This window comes from Alligator mississippiensis, chromosome 10 (assembly GCF_030867095.1).
Source record: "Alligator mississippiensis isolate rAllMis1 chromosome 10, rAllMis1, whole genome shotgun sequence".
Classification (NCBI taxonomy): Eukaryota; Metazoa; Chordata; order Crocodylia; family Alligatoridae; genus Alligator; species Alligator mississippiensis.
The window spans coordinates 41,178,795-41,206,662 of NC_081833.1; the positions used below are offsets into that span (position 1 = coordinate 41,178,795).

Genomic DNA, 27,868 nt, shown 5'->3' on the forward strand with positions numbered 1-27,868 from the left:
TTTCCTGATTCTCGAGTGGGCATTCAGTGCCTGCTTGCCAAGGAGTGCTACACAGCTCCCGGCGCTTCCCAGGCAGGTGGCTTTGTGCTACAAAGTATGGAGCTCAACCAGATTCTGCTCTGGCCCAGATTAGCCAGAACCAGCTGTAGCTCTGGCCATGTGGGAGCCTGTAGCAGCCCTGTGGGACCAATGCACTTTCTCCTTGGCATCACACACCAAGCCCAGGCTTCAAGGGGCACTCAGGAGTTAGACCACTTCAAGGCATAGATAGCTGCAATGCAGCTGTCAGCAGGAACTCAACTAAAAGCAGAGCACAATTCTAGCCCCTGACAAGGGCTCCTGCCTTGCACAAAGCCCAGAGCCAGCCTAAGACCCCAGCTGGGCCTAGCTCCTGGGGCACTCAGATCCAGGCTTCATGGTAGCCAACAAATGTAGAGCTAGGGCTCAAGTCCCAGCTCAGCTGTGTGAGCAATGAGAACACCTGACACAAAATCCACGTTCCCTGCCCTGAACTGGGTTGAGAATTGAGGTTCTTTAGGGAAAAGGCTGCAGAAACCACTCCTCCCCACCCCAGCCTTGTGAGCCCTCAGCCTGGTCCACAGGCTTAAATATTAAGATGTAGTGAGGCCTTGTATAAAGTAAGGCCTAGTAAATTTAGCAAAGCCTTGAAGTAGTAAGGCCTTGTGGCATAATTAAAATTACCTTATCAAAGGAATGCAAGGCTTGTACTGCTAATTGGTCAGTCTAAGGACAGTTGAAGTAAAAGGAATCTGAGTGGTTGTACGTTATCAGAACCACTCAGAAGCTTTAAATTGGCTGAAATATCTGAAAACCATTCAGAAGGAAGATACAGTTCTGTGAAAAGGATTAGTTAGCTGTTGCCTGGATCAGTGGGCCCGTGGACCTCGAGGAGCCCAAGGACTGCATTCCAGGGTCCTTCCCAGTACCCCTTTGGACAGTGCTGTTCAGGGATGCCTGACTTGGTGGAAAGAGAAGCTTGCTGTGTATCAGGCAGAGGGGACTGCCGATAAGTTGCCGACGTGAATTGCTTTTGTCTGTCATTGTTTGTCTTGTTACTATGCATAGTTGCGTTTTTGTTAAGTCAATAAATCTTTTACCTTTCTACCCTCGACCATACTCTCAATCCCGAACCCTCCACAGGAAGCTGGGACAATTCGGATGCTTCAAATCGATTCAGAGCTTTTAATTGGTCTCCCGATTCAATTCAGATTCGGAGATTCGGTCCCTGAATCAGGCTGAATCTCCTCCAAATTAAATTGGCTACCAAAGCTTCGCACAGCCCTAGTATTTACTAGGGCTGTGCGAGGCTTTGGACAGAGCTTCGGATCTGGAGAAGCTTCGGATGCTCCGGGGTCTGAAGCAGCATGTCTCAGTCAAAGCGCTGGCCTCGTTCAGCTTCCTGAAGCGGTTCGGAGCCACCTTGGAGATCTGGCCATAGGGTATAATGGGGAAACAATAAAATATCTAAAACGTTGTTGTTTTTTGTCTGATTTGGATGAAATTTTCCAGGGTGGTAGACTCTACAGAGAGAATGAAGCTTATCAAGTTTCAAGAAGATCAGTGCAGGGGTTTGGGGGAAATGCACCCCAAATTCTTGAAAGCAAAACTCACATCACGTCTAGGTGTTACATAGCAGGGTGAAAACTGCAGAGGTGGTGGCTCTTACTGAGGCCACAAAGCCTGCCAAGTTCCAAGAAGATTGGTGTGGGGGTTTGGGGGGGGGGGAACTGCCCCTCAAGCTGCGGACAAGCAAAATTCGTGCCATGGGTGCTTGTGGGATTGACCGTCTCTGGCTTGGGGCAGGGAGGGGAGGGGAGACACTACTGCAGGCCTGGGTGCTAAGCTACTGTGTTACTAGTTACCAATTAAACAATCATGATTCACTCAGGGACCAGGGACCAGCTCAATACACAGGACCTAGCTACTACATAATGACTTAATGAGCATCAATTAGCACCTACAAAACCAGGCTAAGGAGAGGAAAGAATCAATACAGACAATCAACTGGCCCAAGACAGACAGTCTTGGCACGAGTTTTGCCTGTCAGCAGCTAGAGGTGCAGGGCCCCAGAACCCCCCTGCACCGATCCCTCGACAACTGGCAGGCATCACAGCAGGGGCCACCACCCCTGCAGCTGCCACCCCGCTGTGCCTTAACACACGCAGCGTCACCCATGGCACGAGTTTTGCTTGTCCATAGCTTGAGGGGCAGTTTCCCCCAAACCCCTGCACTGATCTCCTTGAAAACTGGCAGGCTTTGTGGCCTCAGTAAGAGCAACCAGCCCTGCCATTTTGACCCCCCTGTATTGTAACACGCAGCAGTGACATTAGTTTGGCTTTCAAGAACTTGGGGTACAGTTCCTCCCAAACCCCTGCACTGATCTTGAAACTTGGCAGGTTTCATGCCCTCAGTAGAGGCTACCATCCTTGCAAGTTTCATCCAAATTGGACAAAAAAACCCCCAAAGTCATAGATATTTTATTGATTCCCTATTATACCCTATGGCCGGATCTCCAAGGCAGCTCCAAAGCTTCGGAGCCACTTTGGCTGGATCGAGGTGGAAACCTGGTCCGGAGCTCCAGATTGGATCGTGGCCATCCAAAGTGGCTAGATCTGAAGCCGGATCACTGCCGACTCACACAGCCCTACTATTTATCACCCCATCATGATACAGGAGGGAATGCCTAATGCCTCCATGGAACAGATGATGAAACTGAGCACAGAAAGGTTAAGAGTTGCCCAAGGCCGCACAGAGAAGGAACAGTGCAGCACACATTTGACTCCATTTCTCTCAAGGCCTAGAGCCCCACCTTCACCTCCAATTTCACCTCTCTCCACCTCCAATTTCAGCTACTGCCCCTTGAGAGTCACAGCCCCTGCAGGGCATGCAGGCTAAATGTGGCCAAGTGGGAATGTTGTAGCCTGCTTATTAGCACTTGGCTGGCAGATGCAGCCAGCAGTCAAACCTCCCCAACTGAAGCCAGGCTTTTCCCAGCCCAATGAAGGGCAAAATCAGATTCAGGTTCTGGTGCACCTGAGCCTGGGGGGATCCAGGGTAAAGGCTATGGTACTGGCCTTGTTCTTGCTGGCACAGAAGAGAATAATGGAGCCCTGGTCACAACTGTGCTGGGCAAGAGGTACCTGTACCAATCCCTCTCTCCCTGCCCATGGTTATTCTGCACAGCAGCAGCCCCTCTGCCCCCTGCCCATCTCCCTACTATCCTGGCAGTGTGGCTGGAGGAGGGAAGGCAGAGGGAATGCAGGTGGTAGCAGACCCAGATAGTTCAGCTAACAGGCTTGGCAGGGCTTGCCCAGCCTCAGCCTCGCCAGGTTGCTCAGTGCCTTTCACAACACTCCAGCTGTGCAGGGCTGGGCCTTGACAAATAGGCTGAGTGGCTGCAAGGACAATCAGGCCTGAAGCCCAGCTAGAAAGAGCTGGGAATGACACCATCCTGCAAGGTCACCAGGCTGCACTCCCTCACACTGGCCAAGCATTTGGCTGCTAGCTCAGATGCAACTGGGTTGCCTCTCCACAGCAACTCCCATGCCCCAGGCCTTGGGACCAGAAGCCCCAACACTGGGATGTGTGCCATAGCCCCCTCCTTGCCCTGTCTGGACTCTGCCAAGAGCAAACTGCCCAGGTACTGCAACCTTCTGCAACCAAGCTGGCAAGGGTGGAGGTAGGAAGACCTACATCTGCCTTGCCAGGCACCTGCCCATCCCTGATGCACTGGAACCAAGTGACTCCCATGCTGTGCCCCCAGAATGAGGTACCACAAAACAGGGAAGGATAGTGGCCCACAAACCTGCCCAAGGAAGCACCTCATTGATGCTCCATGTGCCATAAGCTCCACAGCAGTGGTGTCAGAGCCCTGGCTGCAGCACTAAGTGAACCATGAACACACACAGGCTAATCAGAAGGCTGCCAGCTGATGGCACCTTCCTCCTGGCCCCATGTTAAGGGGCTTGGGCCAGGGGCTACCAAGTGCTTTGAAACAGTTCTCTAATGTGTCTCATGAAGTCAGATGGTCAGAAGGGAGCCCCAGCAGTGTTCATGCAGATCCCCAGACAGGCTCTCTCTGTCCACTCTTGTGCACAGGCGATATACAAGGAGCAGCCTGACTGGACCTGCCTCCTCCTGCTTTCCCTGGGCAAAGGAATCAGAGTGGGTCCTGGTGGTGCCACCAGCCCCTTTGCCCAGCAAGGCCCAAAGCACCCAGCCTGATCAGATAGACCAGCTGCATCATTCTCCATATTGGGCCTGGACCCCCACCACCTCTGCAGCTCCACTGGACCTTCACAGGAGGACATGAGCCCTGTAGGGGCTGAGACCTGTTCCTGATCCCCATATGGCAGTGTGTTGGGGATGTGGCCCACACGCACTGCACTCCATGCTTTGAGATGTCATGGGAAGAGAACAAGTGAGAGCAACCCTCAGGCTGCCATGACTGACGCTGGAGGTCACACAGCTCCTGTACTGCCACAGGATGCAGAGAACACAAAGGTCGCCTGCAGTGATATCTGAGCACTGGAATGGGAAGGAGAATTGGGCTCACAAGATGCACCCTCTCCAGCACCAGGAGCCCAGATATTGCAACACACTGGTACAAACCAAGCCACTGTGCTGGGGGCCTGCCAGTGTCAGGCTTACTGCCAGCCCCAGCCCTGGTGCAGTGCAGCAAATCCCACCTTGGCCAGCAAGTTCCCAAGGAAGAGAAGGTCCCCAATCACCCTGAAATGCCCACCCCCAACACAGCTTCAAGGCAGCAGCCTCAAAGAGCCCTGCCCCTCCCTAGGGAAAGGGTGTCTAGGGAGCATCTCCCCACCCTAGGAGTCAGCCTCAAACGGAAGCATCCCCAGACATTCTCACAAGTCAGATTTCCACCTCCTCCCCTTGCCCTGTCTGGTTTTTATGGTACAGTGAGGACTGTTCCCTTCCCTGCCTCTCCATGGGCAGAGCTTTGCACTGTGAAGGCCTGAGCCCATGGGGCCCAGTGTGATGAGGAACCATGCTGGATTTGCAGGAACATGTTCTACCTTTCCTTGAGGCTTCGGCCCTTCCCAGTTCCTCATGTCCAACGAAGGAGGCACCTGGTAGATCTCCTGGGTCTGGCTCATGGAATGGGGCACCTGGTAGATCTCCTGCCCCAAGCCAACAGAAGGAGGAACCTGATAAATATCCTGAGGGGGGCTTGCAGAGCCTGCAGGCCCCTGGCAAGCATCCTGGGCTGGGCTCATAGATGGTGGGACCTGATAGATCTCCTGGCCTTGGCTTTGGAAGGGGTGAGGAGGTGTCTGCTTTGGAAACACAGCTGGCTGCTTGGCTGGAGGTGATGGAAACTGTCCCCCTGGTGCAGAGCCAGGGTAGAGGCCCTGCTGCCCTTTGTTTGGGGCTGGAATCAGGTAGACATTGTCCCCTTGGGGCGGGTAAGCAGGGTGCATCGGGGTGTACTGGGAGGCAGGGGACAGTGGGTTGTAGACTCCTTGGTGATGGTAAGGCACAGAAGTCTGAGGGGCCTGCAGCTGCTGGGGCTGCTGCGGCTGGGGCTGCCCTTGGCCAGGTCCAGCTGGCTGCTTCTTGTCATACATGCCTACCAAAATCTTCAGGCGGTTGCCAGGCACAATGCCTTGGCGCCCATGTAGCGAGCATAGCCACCAGCCATCCAGGCCCTGCGTGTTTCGCTCCAGCACCGTCATGATGTCACCCTTGCGGAAGGAGAGCTCATCTGGGGTCTCAGCCACATTGTCGTATAGCGCCTTGGCCAGCACGTTCTGAAAGAACAAGAAAGAGGTGTGAGAGAATGGCTGGTCTCCCTGGGCTCCCATGCCTAGGCACAGAGGCAGCAGGGAGAGCTGTCCTGACCCTGGAGGGATGTGGAGCAGAGGAGATGGGGCAAAAGGGGCAGTAGTGATAAGTGTCACAGAACAGCAGGGAAGAAGCCACAGTGGAAGGGGCTCTGCAAAAATGGGTTACTGAATAGGACTTGGCCTGGGCCTGTGGCTGGGGAGACTAGTGCACAATGGGGGTCCCTCACTCTGTGGTAGGAGCTTCACAGGGTTCAGAAATGAGACACTGGATGACCCTCAATCTGGGGTGAGGAAGGCTGGAATAGCAGGGAGCTGCGCATTGGTACGGAGGGGTATCAGCAGAGCACAGCATGGAGAACCTGACCTGGGACAGTAAGGGTGAGTGAGGGGCACAGAGAGCTGTATTTCCGCTGTCTCTTGCTCACCAATTCAGGGCCATTGCCCCCAGCTTTCCCTGCCCGCAGGCTAAACGGCCCACAGCCAACAGGGCCCAGAGTGGTTATCTGATATTGGTGGAGAGGGACCTGTAGACTGAACACCCTGCTCCTAGCAGAGCAAAATGCCATGTGCTTGCCTGAAGCCACACTAGTGCCAATCCAGAGAAACTGAAAGACCTGAGGTCAGGCCAGCTTTGCACTGGGCTTGCTAAGAGCTCCCAAGGAGCTGGAGCCTGCAGCACACTTTACTGTGATTTCTGTCCCTGCAGGGAATGTGCCCTCCTACACAGCAGGCCTCTCTGCCCTGGCCAAGGTGCAGCCTCTTCTCTGCAAGTACAAACAGGCCACAAAACCTAATGGCTACTCTGGGTCTCCCAGAGAGCTACAAGCCCCCAGGATTCAGGTTACATAGGATGCACAAGCCTTGTGGGCCTAGGTGACAGCCAGAAGATGCCGGATGTCAAACAAGGGCACTAGAGCCCCAGCAGCAACTGAAAGGCCTTTTCTGAGTCTCCCATGTAGAGACTTGGCATCAAGGGCTGTGTTTAGCAGGCCAGCAAAAACTGCAGGGTCTGTCAGGGTCCAATAGGGTCCAGGGTCTGTCAGGGTCCAGCTCTGCTGGCAGCACCCTCCAGGTAACACCTGTTAGATACCAAGGTGAAGATCTCCGACTAAAGCCATCACCTCCCTTTTTGCTCTGAACACTTCCCCCTCAGGCTCCGTTCTCAAAGCAGCTGGGCTCAGTGCTGGAACAGTACAGGGAACGTCACTTGACCATGCTGGGTCAGCAAGCCCCAGGGTGGTGCAACTAAAGCATTGGACTAGTGCTCCGAAGAGCAGGACTGGTTCCTGGCTCTGCCACAGGCCCCTGCGTAACCTTGGCTAAAGGCAGGTGGGGCCAGGTTTCGGGAAGTCCTCAGCTCCCGTTTACTCATCTAAATATAGGCCAGGCTTTCCAATGTTAACTTCCTCATAGGCCTAAGTCCTGCACAAATCCAGTTCATTTGATGCCACAGTTTACTTCAAAATGGGATTAATAATCCTGTATTTGTCCCACTCTCACCTGCCTGGTGCAGTTACTACTGTGGGACAGTTTGGCTCTCACTGGGGTGCTGGGGCCGGGCTCAAAGGGCTGCTGAGGTTTCCTACCCAATTCATGTGGACTGCTCCAGCTGATGGAAATGAAAAAGCAGACTTCCTAGTTACTGGGGTTTCTTTCCTGGGTTTGGGTAGCACCTGCAATGGACCAGACCCTGCCAGACCCTCCAGCTGGCATAAACTGGTGCTACTCCACTTAAAAGCCATTTCACAAGTGCTGTAAAAGGGCATCATGCCACCTGTCAGCCATAGGCGGCCCTACTCCCTGCCTAGCCACAAATGCACTCCCCTGGTCAGAGGCTGAGCAATGCGCAGCAGGGAATGCAGCAAATGACTGAGATCACCCTGAGCCACTGTGACCATATGGCTGTATGTTTCCTACAACCAGTATTACCAAGTTCATAGATTTATAGATGTTAGGGTTGGAAGGGACCTCAATAGATCATCAAGTCTGACCCCCTGCATAAGCAGGAAAGAGTGCTGGGTCTAGATGACCCCAGCTAGATACTCGTCTAACCTCCTCTTGAAGACCCCCGGGGTAGGGGAGAGCACCACCTCCCTTGGGAGCCCGTTCCAGACCTTGGCCACTCGAACTGTGAAGAAGTTTCTCCTAATGTCCAGTCTAAATCTGCTCTCTGCTAGCTTGTGGCCATTGTTTCTTGTAAAAAGACTATATGGCTGGTCTCAAGATACTCCCCTATTTATTTAAAGCCCCTGATCCTGGAATCAATGGATTCACCTAGTGCTTAAAAACTGAAAGGGAGTTCCCTACCCTCAGCTTGGGTAGTCTTCTCTGAGGACTATCTAGGCTCTACTGCCAACCTCTGAACTCAGAGTTCACACTGTTTCAGAGGCAGCAACATCTGAGCTGACAACCCAGGGAAAAGCTGCCCTTTGTACCCCAGATGGCAAGGGTTGGGGAACAGAAGAGGAACTGTGGGAACTTCCAGAGATCTGGTTTCTCAGGCAAGAGTTGGTGCCAAAAGGTGTTGAGCATTAGGGCTGTGTGAAGCTTTGGATGGCGATTCAATTTGGAGGAGATTCAGCCCGATTCAGTGGCCGAATCTCCGAATCCAAATCGAATCAGGGGAGCAATTTAAAGGTCTGAATCAATTCAAAACTCTTCCAATCTTTGGAAAAGATTCAGAGATGTCTGATGATTTGGGCAGTCCCCGGTGGCTGCAGCAGTGAGCTGCAGCCAACTCACAGCTGTTAAGTACTAGGGGCGGGGAGGGGGGGGAGGGGGCTGGAGAAGGGGACCATGGGGGGACCCCTGCTAGCCCCCCTGACTCCACCCACTCCCCCATGGCTGTCCCTGCCCGCCTCAGCTCTGTACTTTTAAAAAAAGCCCCTGTGCTCACTGGGTGCTGCTGGGTGGGGGGGGGGAGATCCCTGCTGCCCCCCACAACCCCATGCTGCATGAGGGGCTCTGCACAAGCACCCAAACCTCCCCACTTCCCCAGCCCCCCCACAAGTGCCCTGCCCTGCCCTGCCCAGGCCAGCTCCAGGCCTTTAAGGAAAAAAAAAACAAAAAACAAAACACTCCAAGAAAAGCCCCGGGACTCTGCTTCTGGTGCGGCCTCGGGGCTTCATGCAGAGCCCTCATGTGGTGCAGGGCAGCAGGGACTGCCCCCCCACCAGCCGAAGCAGGGAGTCCAAGGGTTTTTCCTTTTTTTTCTTAAAGGGCAGGAGCTGGTCCAGGTGGGGCACCTGTGGGAGGGCTGGGAGAGCAAGTGGGAGGGAGGGTCGAGGGGCTCATACAGAGCCCCCCATGCAGTGTGGGGCAGTGGGGATCGTCCCCTGCCCACCAGCACCCACTGGGTCTGGGCTTTTTTTTCTAGCAAGTGCCGGGAGCTGGGGCAGCCATTGCTGGGCTGGGAGAGGGGTGGGGGATGGGCCTGGCCTGGCTGATTTGGAGGTTTGGTTGAATCAAATCGGGACAGTGATTCAAATCACCAAATTGAATCACTGTCCCCCAAATCGGCCAAATTCAAAGCAAATACTAGCTGCTCACACAGGCCTAGCAAGCATCTACAACTCCTCATGAAGAGAGCTGGAGCAGGGGCAGGGGTGTTTTAGCAGCAGCCCAGAATCAATCCCTGGCACTGCCTAGGGGGCCCAGACTCTAATCTGGTCCTCAGTGACCTGGGGCATAGAGCAACTTCTGCTCAGGGCAGCAATTTCCTGCGCTTGCTCAACGATCCAGGGGCCATGGAGAATAAATCTCTCCTGAACTCCTCAGGCCCCTGTGACATTTGTCAGGCTTCCAAATATAACCGAGCCCTGTGCTCAGAGGCCAACGACGGAAAGGGACGCCTCAGTGCTCTGCAATGCACACAGTCACCCTGCTCCTGGCTGACTCACTGCACACAGCACCTCCAGCGATGCTCTGGCCGGGGTTATTCACCCATTATGGAAACCCAGGGCCAGTCAAAATAGGCTGCTGTGAGATGTCAGGCTCGGGGAACCACAGGGCTAGGCTCCATGGCCAGCCCTCCCATGTGGCTGTTCAAAATAATGCATCACGTTACGGGATCAGGGAGCCAGCCGGGAAGGGAAGGAATGCAGAGCACTTCTGCTGGGAGCCGTTAGGAAATAACGGTGAGCTCAGCTCTTCCCCCACTGCTCACCAGCCACCGGGGTACCATCCTGGGGTTAGCTGGAATCCACCACTTGGGGAGACCTTCAGAGCCTCAGAGACCACATGGGGCTTCAAACTGTGTTGGGTAAGTCACAAGTGATACTGCCAACTCCAATATAGGAAGAAACACTCTGGCCCCTTCTGTGCACCACAGTTACAGAGCAGCCCTGGAAAACGTGGAGCCCTTAGTACAATATACCTACAGCCTCAGACTCAGGACAGCAGGAGAGACAAGGTTGCCACCAAGGGCAGGGAGCCCGGTAGGTAAAATATGCACATATATAATCTTAGGAAGTGACCCCTATCCCATGTTCTGGAGGAAGGCAACCAAACCCTCACAACATTACCCTAGTCTCACACCAAGGATGAACTTTGGATCCCTGAGGTTCTGCAAAAGGGGGTGACCAGGTGGGGGTCCCAGGCCCTGGCAGAGCTGGAATAGCAGGGGGTGCGTGGCAGGAGCGAGGGCCCTGAAGAGCCGTACAGGGGATATGTGCACAGTTCCTGCCTGGAGGCACAAGATTTCCCCTTACTGTCATGAGAACCAAGCTAATCCCAAAGTTCTCGCTTTACCTGCTCCTACACATTGTGCTGCCAAAGGGGGTGATTTCGAGCTTCTGGGATCCAGCATTTGGGATCAGCTCTGGCTCAATGTGGGAGGGCACAAAGCACAGCCTTGACACAGCAAGCCTGGGAACCAGAAAAGAGCAGGAGGCTACAGCTGCTCCCAGAGGAAGCCACATCTCAATCAGTGTTGCAAATTCCTCCCTCCCCCATGCCTGTTGCAGAAGGAGGGAAGAGGAAGCATGAGGGGAGAGGGCAGATAGGGGCTTTCAGGGAGATGGGAGAGAAGCTTAAAAAGATAGTGGATTGTAGAGGGCAGGGGATAGAGGTGATGTCGCAGCCCTGGAGAATGGCAGTGGCTCTGTCCCTGTCCCTGGGTGGCTAAAGGCAATCTCAGCTTGATTTCTTAAACCCTGAATCTAGCTCTTGTCACCACAAAGACAATCTTCAAAGCATCCTTCCCAGAGGCCAAACAATTTCTGTGCTTCCCAGCAGCAGCAGCAGGGGCCACCTCCGTTCTTGCTGGCATCTCATTTTCCCCCTGCCTAGTTAGACTTCTGGTCTCTCCCTCTCCAGCAGGTCTCCAAACTCAGCCTGCACAAAAATACAAATCTGGGCTTTTTAAAAATAAAATTTAATGCTTGGGGCTGGTGGGCAAGGCGGGGGAGGACAGTGGGAATTTAAGTCTCTTTTTTTTTTCTTTTCTTTCTTTCTTTTTTTTAACCCTACAGGGCTGGTGATACACATTGGATTGAGGGGGTGATACAGAGTCAGAGCCAAATTGCACTGACCCAAGTATAAATCCAGGGCAACTTCATTGCTGATCCTTCCCACTGATACAATCTGCCCTAGCCAGAGGGGTGGGCTGGCACTTGGGGTACTTGGCTGAGATGTGGGCACAACTCCCCACTCTGCCACTGGCTCTCCTGTGTGACCCAGGGCGAGACCCTGTCTCCCCCGAGTCCTGCTTTGCCATCTGCGCAGGGGGACTGTGAGGCACACAGATCCCACACTCCTAAGGAAGAAATCGGTTAAGGACAACCAGAAGAGAGCATGAGGGTCCCCCCACTGTTGGCTGAATGGGTCAGTAGAGAATCCAGTGCCGCGTGCAAAGGGGGAGGCAGAAAGGTGGCTACTGGGGTCACAGCTTTCCCGAATACAGCTTTATACCTGCTTTTCTGCCCTAGAAGAGCCAACTTCCTGCCCAAAGCCGCCTGCAGGGAAGGAGGCTTGGGAGCAGGGAGAGGAAGGAGCTGGCTGAAGTGTGGTGACTGGCTGGGCCCCTTGCATCATGCTCCCACACGGATTTTGCTTCCATTTCGGGTGCCTGGTTCCCCCTCCCCCTCCCCAATGGACAGGAAGTGCCAGCAGCATGAGTCAGTGAGAGAATTCCCCGGCCTGTCCCATCCCAGGCTCCAACGCAGCCTAGATCCCATCCCCTTCTGCTTCAGAAACCGTGAGCAGAGCCAAGCCGAGAACACAGCCTGCTTTCTTCCCTGCACGCCTGCCACATGGCAGGGATCATAGGGGGCCCAGTGCCAATCTCCCTTAGCTGCAGCAGAGCTGCTCCCCGTCAAAGACTGGGATCAGGACTGGCCCACCCAGTTGGTGCAAACTCAGGGCATGGCCTGGAGGAAGGGGTTAAATTCCCCAGAGGCAAAGGGCACTAGTGCACTGAGAAACACCTTGGCTTATGGTGCAGATTGGGCGCATTTAAAACTGGGCCCAGTTCCCTGCTACCTTGTCCCTTGTGTCAGCATTCACATTGTGTAAAGCAGTCTGCACTCTGCTGCAGTGGGTGCTGAGCACATGTGGAGACATGCAGGAGGCTGAGACTCCTTGCCTGCCTCCCACTCCAATCCTAGGCTGGCTATGCTGGCTGCTCCAACAGATTCTAGCTGCCAGGGCCCAGGAAGCCAGCTGGAGATTACAGGGGCACGCTGCCAGCTCCCCCCATCCTCCAGAGATGACCTTCCAGAGGTATGGATCATATACAAAGTTGTGGTATGGCTCTACATCTCCAAGGCATCTTTCTAAGCCAAGTGGATGCTGAAGGGGTGCTCTGTGCTGAAAGTTTGATCCAAGCAGCTCATGGGGAAAGCAGATCAGGGGTGTAAATGGTACTGACTCTGACTCTTCAGCCTCACACGGCCCTGCCCATACCTAGGGAATGAGGCAGTACATGGCCACAAGGCTCCCACAGTTCCCCCTGGGCCCCCCCCTCTCAGCCCATGAGCTCATTGTAATGTCTGTGCTGGGCCCTGCTAGAGCTGGCTCACTACCGCTCAGTCTGCTTGGCAGCCAGCTCCCCTCAGCTAACACCCCCTCCCAGGGCAGAACTTGGCAGGGGATCAAAGCCAACCCAGCCTGCATGTCTGGATGTGCATGCACGTGCCAATCCCCTCCCCTGAGCTGGGGGGGGTCCAGGCCTTGCCCACCTTGAGTGGGAAGATGCTGGGGAGAGGAGAAGCAGCTTGTCTGACTAGTTCCAGGAGTCTCAAATGAAAGGAGCACAGCCTGGCAAAAGCTGCTGTGAGCTGACCCAAAGGTCATCTTTCCACAATGCCAGTGAGCAGGATGTGGCTGCAGCTGGGGAGGAGGACTCAATCTGGCTCTGTTGTTTCCTGCCAGTTTCAAGTCTGCCACAACCAGCTCCTTCCTTGAATGGAGCCAGGGGAGCAGGTTTGGCCAGACACCTTTTGACAGCCTGTTCATTTGCATTCAAATGCAAGTCAGCAGCTGGGGCCAGTGACAGTGTCCACAGGCCTACTCTGACCTTCCCAGAGTTACAGCCCCTTGTGCTATCTGGGATCCCAGTTCTATACAGGGATACCCTCCCAAGAGTTGGTCTGTCCAGAAAAGCATGTGTATTTGTTGCCATGGGGGATGTGTCTGGGGAAGCCCCCAGGGTCACTTAGCAGTCTGTTTGCAGCACTGGTAACATTAGGCACTCGCAGCTCATGAATCCAGCCTCCAAAGTCATAGGATTGCCTTAAAATCATTAGATTATCACTCCCTCTCCCTCCCACCTACCCACACCTAGAGCAGCAGCTGGGTCCCTCTGGTTACCTGACTCCTGAGCTTTCAGTGGTCTCAGAACACCTCAGGTAAAGAGTTACTTTTATTTTTTGAGTCAGAGCTGGGCTCCAGAAGCTGAGGCTTTAAGTAACTCCCTCCAAAATCATGAATAGTGGGAACACAGGATCTGGCTCAGTACTGTCCCAGATCTTTAGCAAGTCCAGTGGCACCTGGGCTAGAATCACCCATGAATCTGTACAATCAAGAAAATAAAACAGAAAGAGATGTGCGAGAAGTCTGGCTTGTCAGAAAGAGATCTTAGGCTCTCCCCTCCCACACCCAAGTCCTAGCCACCTAGAACTCAAGTTTCACATGCTCAGTCCTCTTGGCACCTTTTGAGGTCTTGGGACCTGACATGCTGAGCTCTCGTCTAAGTCTTGCCCCTAAAGTAGAAGTGCCTGAGAGTAAAACTTGGTGGTGAGACTCTCCTAAGTTCTGGGGAAGTATCTAGGGGAGACAAAGAGACTCTGGGAAGGCTGGGCATGTAGCTCATTTAGTATCCAGCCCATTAGCACTCCCACAGAGCAAAAGCAAACCAGGTCAAGTCAAAGCCAGCCTGGACAAGCTTGGAGGCTGCACTGCTGGGCCTGCCCCTGCATTCCTCATGTGGCACTCAGCACCCATCCCTGGGCAGTCCTAGCTTTCACAATGAGCATGCCAGGTCACCCGCAGGCAAACAGGAAGGTCATCCTGTACATCATCACTTCCTGCTGCCATGCTGTTCATCATTTACTGCCATACCACATGCTGTTCATCATTTACTGCCATGGCAGTGCCGCTCCCTGGGAGCAACTGATGGAGCGCAACACTCCACCAGGCAGTAATTACCAGAAGCAACAGCTTGCCTGGTACATGCTTTGTTAGGAAAACAAATCAAAATAAAGATAACAGTCCAGCCACACTCCACAAAGAAGACATACTCATACCTCTCATTCTCTTGCTCTGGGATCTCAGAGCCCTGCCCAGAACCCTCACAGCAGCAGGGTGTTGGCTACTGTGGTCACCCTGACTTACCTGTGGCACATTAGGGTGCTATGCCTTGTGACTGTGCCAGGGATAATTGTTTAGTTGTGCTAATAGGTTAGATGATGGATTTGTATAGGATGGTTTGATACGGATGAGCCTCTCTCTGACCTCTGAAGGTCCCTGCCAGCCCTAGAGAACTATGGTTCTCTGCTAATGAGCTATGCCCCTCCCATTCCCCCACTAAGCCACAATGTCAGGACAACTATTTGCTAAACAGGGAAACTAAGGCATGAAGAGTGAAATGGCCAGGGTCAGGGGACACTAGCAGCAGAGCTGGGCACAGAAAGCAGAAGGCTCATCTCCCAGCCTGGTGCTGTCATTGCAAGACAGCTCCTCACCTCCCTCTGACAGAGTTTCTTGAGCCCCAGGGCCACTCCAGTGACTGGTAAGTGGGCCCAGGACCTAATGGAACAGGACTGCAGAACACCACACCATGTGGATCTAAAGAAAAACTGGACACAGACCTGTGCTCTACTGCCTTATTAAATGTAAAACTCATAGCCTGCAGGGACTGCATGTGCCTCTGGAGCCACAGCATTAAGGAGGAAGATGGCTTTGCAGCTCTCCACCAGTGGCCAGGCCAGCTCACCAAAGGTAGAGCACCTCGGTCACCAAGCCCGCAGGCCCCACTTGCCATGCATCAAGTGCCCCAGGGACAGCTCCGATGAGCAGCTGTTCTGCCCATGTGACAAAGCGAGGCAGGACAGCCTCCAGCTGTCATGCAGCAGCACAATGCCTTGTATTAGGGCCTCCAAATCTGTGGGAACTCCCAATTCTGGAAAGGAGGGGGAGGGTACCCCCCCTAGCTGCCACACAACCTGACTGGGGGCAGGGGAGAGGCTGGCTCACAGGCGCCCACCCACCCAGGAGGCTGCCTGCCCTGCAGCACAGCTCATCAGTTCCTTTGAAACCAGTCTAGCAGGGCTTGCTCTCCCCTGAGCCTCAGCTGAGCCTCCAGGTTCCCTCTGCCTGGATGTGAATGTCACACTTCCTCCTGGTTAGTGACCCAAGCAGACCCTCTCTCCCTGCCTGTGACCTCTCCCACTCCAAATCCAGCAGCACTGTACCACGTTGCCAAGTGCATGCTTGGAAAAAAACCACTGGAATGCAGCAGACACTGTGGTTTAACTGACTCGGAGGAATTAATCTCACCATACACTGTCCTCTGTTTTGGAAGCTGCTGGGATGAAGCTGGCCTAGGTTACAGCATGGCAAGAGTGAGAATGAGAGGGAGCCATTCAGCCTTCTATGGGCTGTGAATCAGGGGGCTCTTAGCATACTGGATGCTCCCCTCAAAAAGGGGTAAAAACCCAACCTGGAATTACAAGGCTATTTCTTAGGCCTAAACCCTGTTCAGAGGGTGGGTGGAATCCTCTCGCCACCTATACACAGCCCTGAGCAGTGAGCAACAATATCTGTTTGTGCTAGGACTGAGCTCAGACAGCACTGGGATTGTTCCCCTGAGCTGGTGGCAGGGTCTCCTTAAAAACAAAGGCTGCAGGCATTAAATACCTGCAAAGCGAGGCAGCCCCTGGACTCTAAAAGACAGTTCTGGTGCTGCTAAAGCTGAGGACAAATGGGAGTTTGCTCCCTGCTAATCACATACTACTGACTTTAACCCCTTCCTCAGCTATCAGCAACCAGTGGCCTGAGCTGCTGATAATGGCTAGCTGTCAGGGTCCAACAAAGCTACTTTGGTTTCCATTTCACAAAGGTATGAACTGTCTTTGCCCAGTTATGAATGCTCCCATGCTGTAGCCTCTCACCATGCCCACTGCAGACCCTCTGAACCTGACCCAGCAGCTTTCAGGACTGATCGTGGAGATGGGTGCAATGTGGTAGGCTCCCTGCCCCTCCATCTTGCTAGTGGTGTTAGCCAAACGCAGAAGAACCATGGTTTCATATGTAAATAGCAACCTGCTTGCAGGAGGTCTCAGCTGCTGGGCATCTCCTGTTTTCCAAGTGTGGAGGGGGAAATGGATAGCAAGGTTTCTGGGGAACACCAACTATTCACCATGTCCCTGCAGCCAGTCCTCACTGCTGTGGCTGACACCTGGTTTGCAAGGTTTGCAAACAACTGGTCTTTATGCCTCTGCTCCTGGCATGGGGCTGTGGTCGCTGCCTCCTCCCAGGAAAGACACCCCAGGTTACCTGGAGAGGGGCATGGCTGGTCTCACCAAAGCACATGCTGAATAAGCAGGTATGCCAGGCCTGCAGCCCGTGTGTGATCCTAGCAGCTTCCCTTCTGGTCTGGCATTGCCTTGGGTGCACAGTGCCCCTTCATTCAGTATGGAAGGGAGACCTTCTCCTATGCTTGATGCAGCGATAGCTAAGGTGGTCACAACTTGTATTCCTGTGTAGGTAGCCCTGGAAGAGGTGTAAACTGTAGGACTCGGGCTGACAGCATGGCAGGCAGGGGTGTTAGATAATGACCTATCCATCAGAGACCTAGGTGTGGGAATGTGCTTACACTGGCCAACCCAGAAACCCATCACCCGCATCATCGTTTCCAGTGAAAGAGCTGGAGCATACCCACGTGGGAACAAACCAATAGGCACCTTGCCACAGAGGCAGAGAAAAATGCCCCAGAGCACATCTGACTTGGAACAACAAGGCAGCTGTTTGTCAAACCACAGACAGAGCCAGGAGCTGGGTGCTCCCCATTCACATAATGCTGCCTATTGTGTGCAACAGGCCAGTCCCACTCCCAGTGCCCTGTACCACTCGTCACCCAGATCCTCGCCTGCCTCCATGCCAGATTGGTGGAAAATTGAACATTAGCTGTTAATTGGCCATAATGACCTCCTTCCCTTCCCTCAAAGAGGATGGCTTCTTTCTCCCCATTTGAGCTGCAGTTAGCACTCAACTTGCCAGGAGGCTGATTTATGCCAACAACAGTATGGGGAAGTAGACATTTCAATGACAAAAATCAATCCTTGGACTGACTCCCCCTGCTTGCTCCCATTCCCTCCCATACCTACTTGGGGTCCTAACCCAAAGCATCAAGGCTTAGCGTATGATGCATTACTGTGGGCTCTACCAAACACACCTGCTTAGCCTGGGGACCCATCCAGCACTGCTCAAACTCCCAAAGTCCTGTGTAGCATATTCTGGCCTCAATTGACAGCAACACCCACACCAGGGATGGATATAATGGCAGTACATGCCTTGAAGGGAGTTCCCCATGATGTTCAAAGGATGTGACTGAAACTGGGTCTTTGCTGACTAGGGGAACATGACATATTTATCACATAGCCAGAGTCTCCAAACCCTTCCCTCCATCAAGGCAAATAGGCAAAGAGCTGTCCCACTGGACCACATGATCAGACTGGGGTTTATCTAATGAGATCACAATTTAGGCACTCCCATGGCAAATTCGTCCTGTTACCTAATCCCCCAGGGAAATCCTCTCCAGCCAAGGGAGAGGGATTAAGCAGATCATGGCGCAGCATCTAGGAGAGAAATCCAAAAGACAAAGGTCCTTCTTGGCCTCCTCAGGTCCTTACTGCTGAAGGGGAGGCATGAGGCTCCCAGAACAGGTCAGTCCCAATGCACTAAACACTAGTTCCCTGATTTACCTGAATGCCAGCACCTGGTGGAGAAAGATCAAATCTTGCTGTGTGAGAACCCTCACTTCTCGCTTAGAGAGCCCTTCAGCTCAGGCAGCAAGCCCATGGCATGGCCAAGTACCATACAGGTCTTGTGAAGTTTCTTCAAAGTCACAGAATCATAGAACATGAGGGCTGGAAGGGACCTCAAGAGGTCTGCTCAAAGGAGGACCATCCCCAACTAGGTCATCCCAGTCAAAGCTGTTTAGCTAGGTATTAAAAACCTCCAAGGATGGAGACACCACAATCTGTCTGGGTAACCTGTTCCAGTGCTTTACTACCCGCCTAGTGAGAAAATTCTTCCTAATATCTAACCTAAACTTTCCTTGCTGCAAATTGAGACGTTGCTCCTTGCTCCATCATCTGCCACCACTAAGAACAGTCACGCTTCATCCTCTTTTGAACCCCCTTCAGGTAGTTGAAGGCTGCTATTAAATCCCCTCTCAGTCTTCTCTTCTCTACACTGAATAAGCCCAGTTCCCTCAGCCTCTCCTCATCAGTTCCATTTTTTTTTTTTAACCTGGCTGGTGTTGTTCCTAGTGCTCCTAGGGTGGATAGGAGCCAGACTCCACCAAGTAAACCACTGCCAGACCAAGGGCACCTTTCCTGAGGGACTGATAGCAAGGTAGCGAAAACCCCTGGGAATGGTCTGTGACCCTGCTAACTTTCTCCCCAGGAAACAGAGGATGCCAAGGAACCCTTCCTCACTTACCAGACATACCACCAGAACTGACACTGAGCTGTGCCAACAGGGACACCCTGTGGCACCACTCATCCCTGTTGCAGACACTGGAGAAGCAAAACTTTCTGGCACATCCTGCAGAAGGAGGGGGAAGTTGGAAGCCCCTTTTTAGATGCAAACACAGAGACCTGCCCAAGGCCATGCACTGAACCAGTGACAGAGTTGAGATAGGCACATGGGAATCCCCAACTCTTTACATCTTGACCAGGGTGTTGATGGGGTATTATGTAGAAAAAGCAGAGTTTGCTGAGCAAGCTCGCTCAGGTACTGGGAATAGGGTCACTGCATCTGCAGAGGCTCACACAGCTGTCCTGCTTTCCATAGCTGAGCTAGTGGCAGTATCAGTATGCTGTACAGTGCTCAGTATTGTATACCTATGGGCATGCCTCAGGCAGTGCACACTGGCAAAAATAGGGTCTTTGTCTTGTTTGGGCAGCAGGTTCATGGGGCCAAACAAAGGTTGCTGGCTTGCTCCTAATAAGTATGAACATTAAATAACAGGGGAGTAAATTTTCTCCCTAAAGTCAACCAGCCTTTCCCCTGGGATGTTCCTGCTCTCACACCTACCTTTCAGGCTTGTGCATCCCTCCAAGCTCAGTGGAGCTGGGCCACAGCTGTAAGTTATGCATCCTCAGCAGCTGAGTGAGAAAACTGTGTGCCCCAGGGGCTAACCTGGAGCAGACAGTGGTACAATGGGTGCCATGGCACTGCCTTCTCTCACCAGGGTCCCCCTTGCCTAATAATCATGGGCCCATGGGAATTTTGAAATACAATGTTTTAAAATGCAGCCATGCAGTCAGTTTCTGATGGGCAGACAGCACAGCTTTGCCTGAGGACAAGGAGGCAGCCTCATCTGCACTGGTCCTGCTGCTCTTCTGCAGGCAGTAGCCTTGGATGGTGCCAAGTCCATGCTGTTGCCCTCCTGCCCAAGTGCAGGATGGGGGCTGGGCCCCTGCCCATCCTCAGGGGAAAGGGAGACTTTCTAGGCAAGGGATGTACTAAGATGAGAAAAGCCAACAGGAAAGACTGATGCTTCCCCCAGACATAACAATTCCCTGGTTCTCTACAGCAGTCATTGCCAGAGCTACTCAAAGCTATGAGACTCTCCACTCACTGTCAACGATACTGGGCTCATGGGACACAGCTGAGCCGTTCAGAATCTAGCCACCAGAGGGCAGGAAGGCACCCTTTAAGCAGCAGGTTATGGTAGTCTGGGCCAGAGTTACCTCCCTGGGGCCCAGAACAATGCATCTGAAGGAGAGCAGGGGAAGGGGTACAGCACTGGGAGGGAAGCAGTGACAAAAAGGATTAACTGCTCAACAATTTACGTGCCCACTGGGGTGGAAGAGGTTGTTCAGCAGAAAGACCTTGGCTGCAGAGTGCAAGGTCTGGGTGTTAGCTACCCCAAAAGTTTTTTAAACCCCCAGATTACAGCCCCCTTCTTAAATACTAGTGCACTGAACTACAGATAATCCCTCTGCTTCCCAGGGACCACGTGATGCCTCTGCCTGCCCCCATCATGGAAAGAGCTCCAGCATTTTAGTCCTAAACCCCATAGGGCAGCCCCAAAGAGCTCATTGTGTAGCATGAGCACTGAAGCAGGCTGGTGCACTGATTTGTCCACCTTGGAGGCCTTCTGCAGGTTCAAGCAGAAGTAAAGTCAGAGCAATGGCATCTAGGAATGCACGAGCGAACCTGGGAAGCAACCCAACTGTGTGCACTGACGAACCGAGGGGGCACATGCACTGTTCTTTACTGGAATAGTATCTGATAAGCAAGCAGAGCAAATGTCCTCAGGCTTTGGCTCTGAATAAGCAAGGCCTTCTCAGCCCTCAGCTCTTGAGGCCTGTTAACATCCCACTTTAAAGCACAGAAAGGGACCTGATTACAAGGCACCGGTTCCTAGCCTGCTTGTAGTGGAGTTAGCACCCGTAACAGTGATTGGACCTGGGCATGTCCAAGTAACTGTGTAAGGCTTGTTTTGGCCATGCTGGCCTTCCATCAAGCTATGTAGTATACCAGGGATCCCATCTGTAGGGGATCCAATTCCAGCACCATTAAGGCATCAATAGACACAACCTGCACACAGATCTATCCTGTGGTAACTGAAACAGATGGGATCAAACATACTGCATAGCTAGGATGAAACCCAATCTGCCAGGCTGTGCCCCAGCAGTAAGGAAGGTGATGTGCACCTAGAAGGTTTATGTCTATGGGGCTTCTTCCCAGTACAGCCCACATTTGCAAAGTGATCTGCAGAAGAAGGAGGGCTCTGAATATCCTGCCATCTTTGAGAGATTGGCAGTCCTCTTGACCAGCCCACGCTTTGCATCTCAGTTGCACCTTTGGTCAGAGGGCTTCAAAGAGCCTAACTCCTAATGATGTCCTCCAGGCAGCCCTGACAACCCTACAAACACTAAACTGATGGTAAAAATGCTGTCCTCAGGCAGCACCAGCCCAAGGCAAGCCAAGGCTCCCCTAGGCCCCACACAGCTAAGACCAAACTGCTGATGTTTTCTGGTTCCTGAATCTCCATGTCCACAGAGCTGTAAAGTACCCAGGTGCTAGTTCCCACCATAAAGCCCTTCCTGCCTCTATCTGGGTGCAGCTCTGTGCTGAGCATCCTGTGAGAAGGCACAATAGACCAGTTGCCACTGCACATTTGCTGTCATTCTCCCCTGGCCACCAAGACTGCCAGTAGACTGTGAACCCCCAACCCCAGGCATACACCCACCTACCAGCACTTGCCCCCACACAGATTGATGAGGGTGCTCTCACCCTTCCAGCCTCCCCTCACTCCATTTCCAAGCTAAGCCAGGCCAGGCCAGGTCCAGGTAAACTCAGCTGAAGCCAGAGCTACTGCAGTGTCTGAGAGGCAGTGTGAGCCCAGAGCCCATCCACCAGGCGACACGTCTAAACATGATGGTAGCACTCTGCAAGCTGCCCCTGGCAGAAGGAGCCAATCCTGCAGATTTAGCATGTGCCCTGGCTGTAAATCCTGACAGAACAGGCCCAGAATGCTTCCCCAGGCTGAGGTGTGAAGCAGACTGGTTTCAGCACCCACCAAAACCATGCCCAGGGTGAGAAGGGGCAGTACCCACCAGCATCAGGGAGTGGTGGCAGGAAGATGCTGAGGTGTTCCTGCTGATATCCTGCCCCTGCCTCCAGGTCTCTACCCTCCATCACTAGTGCAGTGGAGACATCCATGCTGAATGCTATGGACACGTCCATGGGCTGCTTGTGGATCACACTCCTCAATCATTCTGGGCTTGCAACTATAGCCTCATTTACCACCATCGCTGAAATCCTAGAACCAAACTAAGAGCTCTGCACTACATTTCATGTCCCTGCCTCTTGATGACAAGACCCCACTGCACTACCTATTCCAGTCCCACTGGCACACCCCCAAACAGTGCTCCCTATGTGGTGCATGAACTGAGAAGATGTGGCTTGTCCTTTAGAAGTGCCAACAGAGTCCAATATGGACCACCTAGAAAACAGGGAATCTGAATGGGACGGAAGCAGTGGGAAGAATTAGCTACAGACCCAGCTATCTGCCTTTCAAGGTGTCATTCCATGGGAAGAACCCCCAGAGCCTCAAGCTAGCAATCATAATCAGTGTCAGAGGGTCAGCAGAGCCACAGTGCACTGTCCCTACTCTTTTCTTCCTTGGAGTGAGACGCCCCCCCTTTCACACACTGACCTAAGAAAGTCATCACAAGCATGCCATCAGCACACACCCATCTCAGGGATGGGAGTTGGCACTTAGCAGAAATGTTAAATGAAGCTGCCTTGTGTGGGAGCCAAAGTGTTGCTTCTCAGCACCAGGTACATCCCCTTTGAACTCCTGGGGTATCAGAACCTTTGAAGATGTGACACTGAACGCCATTAGCAAGGTTCTTGGGTTCAGTCACCCCATCAGCTTCTTCCTGCTTGTAAGTCAGTAGTATCCCCAGGTAGCCTTACAGAGCGCAGCCTTGGGCTGAGCCATAAACTCCAGCGCCTCTGGAATCAACTGGGGGGCAGCAACCCAGGTAATGATCATTTACTCTCCTGTTCTTTGGTGGATCTCTTACCCTCTGGCAGCTCCCAGACCCCCTTCTGCATTCCTTGCCCATCTCGCCTCACCCCAGACCTCTTCCCACCAGTATAATTTGAACATATTCAATGCCAAGCTCTTTGCCCTTCTACCCACACTCAGACCCCTTCATCACACCATGTGGGGACACAGAGCAAATGCATCCACACAAGCAACCTTCCCTCAAAACGGCTGCTTCAGCTCAGCTCTGCTCCCCCACTAGCACAGAGCACCCGCTGAGGAATCAAGTGAGGACATCTGTGAAGGGTGGGGGGCTCCCCGATTGTTAGCATTCCTTTGGCTCTCATCACAGCCTTACCAGCATGCCTTACCACCCTTAATGAACTGGCCCTCCCAACCTCCCTGTGCAGCAGAGCAGTGTTATTATCCAGGGCAGAGCGGGGGAACTGAGGCACAGGTAAGCTAAGTGACTCAACGTCACCCAGGAACCCGGTGGCAGAGAAGAAAGCTGAACCCCAATCTCCCTTGTTCCAGGCTAATGCACTCACCACTGAGCCATCCTTCCTGTCTGGGTCACCCTCTCTATACAGAACAGCCTTACCACATGGGGTATCTTTTCCATCCAGGGAGCTGTGAGCCCTACACAATGTCTGAGACCAACCCCCACCAGAAGCTGTACACTATGAGCAACATCAGGCATCCGCCTGTCTGCCTCCAGTCTGGACTTGCCTATGGCCCAACACCTGCAATTTTAGGCTCTTGTGCAGCAGCTGCACCCTCAGGGCATGGAAACTGCAAGAACCTTCCCCAGACCATGCCAGGGCTCAGGCCCACACCCAGCACTCCTTTCCACTGGCCCCTGGGGCGGCTGGGAGTGACGACTCACTGGAACTTACACTTTCACAGGCAAAGGGAAAGAGAGATAAAGGGCTGCTCCACACCTTGTTTCTGAAACAGCCCTTTGTGCACCTGATTTTACAGCCCTACTTCAAACAAGGCCATAACATATGCCAGGGGTGGTGGAAGAAATCCCACATGGTACTGGCCCCCCAAAAGGTCACTTAAACGGGATAGCCAACACATGCCTTCTCTCAAAGGACTTACAGCCTCTGTTCCATTTAGGGGTCTTCTCTCCCCCAAGTGCAATGAGCCTGGACTCTCATTGCCATCTCCGCATGCTCCAAGTTTCTTCTATTTTTTGGTTTGTTTGCTGCTTCTTTGTTTTTTTTAACAACGTAAATGTCAAGAAGTTATAAGGGGGCCTTTACATGCACACTGAAGAGAGCTAGGGGAATAACTCTCATGTTGTGCATTAGCAACAAACTCGCATGGCCTATTCCCAAAGCACAGGCCCCTTGGTGAGGGTGTGAGATGGCAGGATGAACCCTGGCAGCAGTGCCATGCATACACCTACCTGGCAGAGGAGCATGCTACCCCTGCCTTTTGGGAGGGGAAGATCCCTTATCACTCCAGAACAGGGATTCTCAACCAGGATGCACAGCACCCTAAAGTGCCATGAGATCCTTTTCAGGGTGCCAGGAAGTGCCCACACTATCAGCCATGTTAGCTGTGCAAACACCTACACAAGATAAACCTAGTGACTTCAAATAGGAATTCATAGTGCCGAAAACATTCCGACCTGCTGTGCTCTTTCTGAGTGCTTTGCAACAGAAGAACTGCTCTATTATTTTTCTGTAGTCAAAAAAAAGAGAGACAGCTAAGAGCTGGCATTTTCCAAGTCTAACAAAGTTGAAAACCAGTGCTCCACTTCCAGGGTCCTGTGGTTTGCAAAGATGGCCTGACTGGTCACCCAGGAGCACCATGACAAGGGGTATGAATCTGGTGCTGCACCAACACGAGAATTTCCAATGGACAGAAGGAGAAAAGTGATTTGCAAGCTCCTGGCAAGCCAACTGCCCTTATGCTGGCTCTCTTGCACCCTGAAGCAATGTTTCAGGAGGTTTTTAATGCCAGAAATGATCCTTTCCTCAAGCTGCCCCATTGGCACTGTATGTTGTAATCACACATGAAAAAATCTCTCCCTTCCCCCAGCCCTATACTGTACTCACACAGCAAGATTTGCCAGGCCTGGCAATTGCTGATTATCTCCTAGTGAATCATTAACGTTGTACTCTACACTGCTGCTGGAGCCAGCCGGCTTGCTGACGTGCACTGAGAGGACGTTCATGCTCTCACACGCACCACTGGATGTGCCAATGACTCCCAGCTCCCCCTCCCCTCCCTGTTTTACAACAGCCGCCTTCTAAAACCATCAAATTATAGAAGAGTGTGGAGAAGCAATGGCAAATACCACCTTAAGGAGGGCAACACAGTGGCATCACCTTGCATGGGACTTTTGCCTGGCATCAAGCAGACTGCCACTCAGCCCACTTTATGGTGTTTCAGCTTTCACAGTACAGTTTGGATAATAAAACTCTCCTAGTGCCCAGACTTCCAACCTCTGCCTCTGACCCAAGCCCTGGCCTGGCCTGTTCCACTGCTGGCCCTTGACTCCCAAATGTCATGATACCTGATCCTAGGCTCTGGCCTTGGGTTCATTTTATTTCCATTCCCCTTCACCCTATCACCATTTGAACAGTGGATAATTCTGAACAGAACTGGTCTCACCTCCAAGCTGTCACTTAACCATGAAAAACACAGGGCGATTTAAAAAGGAGACTGGCCCTGAGCCAGCAATCCTGTTAGCAAGCTTGCCTCTAGTTATGCTACAGTCTCTGACCACTGCCCCATCATGGAAGGAGAGGAACTAGAGGCTGGAAAGAGAGCCTAGCAGCCCTGTGGGCCCAGATATCCAGACCCATGTGCTGCTAAGCATAGTCACTTGCACCTGGGATCAGCAAGAGGGCATGGGAATGCCTGCACGAAACTCCTCCTTGCTTTGGTGACTGCCACAGGGCAGCTGTAGCTCAATGATATCATCCTGTGGATGGTGGGAAGCAGGAAAAGAAGATGGGCAAGGTTCCTCCAGGAAACAGAAATATCCCAGCAGGGTGGGAGAAGGAAACCGCACATATTGTCCCCTGTTCTAATTGCAGCAAGTCTCATTCTCAGATGGGGTCAAGGTTGTGGTAAGAAAATTGCTGCTTGGGAGTTAGGGCAGGCCCTGGAAGTTGGCCTCTTTGCCAATGGCTTCTTGCATGACTTTGGGTAGCAAAACTGCTTGCAAGGACATGGGGGACATGCAGGTATGAACTGGCTGTGTAACCTTCTGAGTATGTGTTACTGGTCAGAGCAGGTCTGGGAAGTTGCTTGTCAAGCTTTTGCAGGCCAAGATGGCAACTGTCATCTCAGTAAATCACTGCAAGAACCTGGCACGAAGGGGCTAAATGGAGAAGTTAACCTGGGGGGGAAAGCAAGGGTCCAACCATAAAAGAGGAGGACGACCTGGGGGAGGAATAGACCCCAAGGCCTCTGATTTAAAACAAGCTAATTCTCCACATCATGGCTTCAATCTTCTCCTTCATCCAGGTAATTACCCCCTCCAGCCACCACATCCAGATGCCTAGGAGGTGCATACATATGGTGTTAGATTGAGAGCCTGGAGTCTTATTTTCTGCACAGCCTCCCGGCAGGGACAACAGCAGCAAGCATGCCCCTGAATGCCTTGCTGCCAACATCCACGCACAGAGCAGTGCAGCACTCTGCTGGCCCCAAACGAACGCAACTGCAACATGCGTCTGCCTGATGCGGGGGAGAAGGAGTTGGGCCCCAGCCTCCCACTAGCTGAGGTGCCCGATTAGCACCGACGCCACTGGTGGGTTTTACTCCAGGCACATCTGTCCTCCGAGAACTGGGCTACGATTCTGCAAACTTGTCACTCAAAGGTCCTTAAGCAGCTACAGAACTGCAACAGCTTTAGGTCCCCAAAACCGCTGGGCGTTTAGTCCTTTTCTGCCTCAGCTTTGCTGCAACCACAGCGCCGTTTCTCCAGAGCTTCACATTCAAATATAAACCAGTGGATAAGCCAGGGAGCCTGCGCTGGCAGCACGGCAGACTCGGCAGCTGCCCTTCACTCCCCTGCAGGGAAGATCCCCGCGCCGCTGCCTAGGAGCCGCCGCGGCCGGGAGGCCGAAGCCGGGGGCCAGCGCGGGCTGCGTGCGGCGGGGGGCACCGGGGGAGGCTGCCCGCGCCGAGGCCGGGGAGGCAGCCGGCGCGGGGCCCGTGCTGTCACCCCCGGGCGGGGGAGCCCGGCCCTGCTGCAGCCGGAGCGCCCGGGCCGTCCACACGGGACCCGCGGCCTCCCGCCTGCTCCAGCCGCCGCCGACCCCGGAGACCCGCTATTGTCTGCGCCCGGCCCGGGGCGCCCCAGGAAGGTCCTCGGGACAGCGCGGGGGGCAGAGCCGGGGGGGTGGGGGGGCACTCACCAGGTAGTTCATCTTCCCCGCAGGCCGGGCCGGGCGCCGATCCGGGAAGGGCCCGCCCGGCCGGGAGGAAAGTTGGTCGCGGTGGCGGTGGCTGCCCCGGTCCCCGCCCCGGCCGCGCGGCCCCACCGCAGCCCGCCCCGCCCAGCTCAGCTCGGGAGCCGCAGCCGCCGCAGCCGAGCGCTCCCCGCGCGGCGCCGGGACTGGCGGGCTGGGCCGGGCCGGCACCGCGCAGCTCGCCCGCCGTGCCCGCCTCCCCGCGCCCATTGGCTGCGGTGCGCGGGGGCGGGGCGGGGCCGGGCCGGGCCGGGCCGGGCCAGGCGCTGCGCACACGTGTGATGAGGTTTGGTGGTCTCTGTTTGCACAAGCGTGGGACGGGTGGTGCTGCTAGTGCACAGGCGTGTGGAGGAGGCATGGGCGTGACG

General features: G+C 53.6%; 1 protein-coding gene across 1 annotated transcript in view; it reads right to left on the reverse strand.

Moving 5' to 3' along the window:
• BCAR1 (BCAR1 scaffold protein, Cas family member) overlaps positions 1 to 27,580 on the reverse strand; it is a 57,834-nt gene extending 30,254 nt beyond the window's left edge. The window contains exons 1-2 of the mRNA XM_059713732.1: positions 27,447 to 27,580; positions 5,058 to 5,792 (exon numbers count right to left, since the gene is read on the reverse strand). Coding sequence (XP_059569715.1) covers positions 5,058 to 5,792; positions 27,447 to 27,458 — 747 coding nt within the window. The 5' untranslated portion in view covers positions 27,459 to 27,580. The remainder of the gene's footprint in view (positions 1 to 5,057; positions 5,793 to 27,446) is intronic.
• Between the last annotated feature and the right edge of the window lie 288 nt (positions 27,581 to 27,868).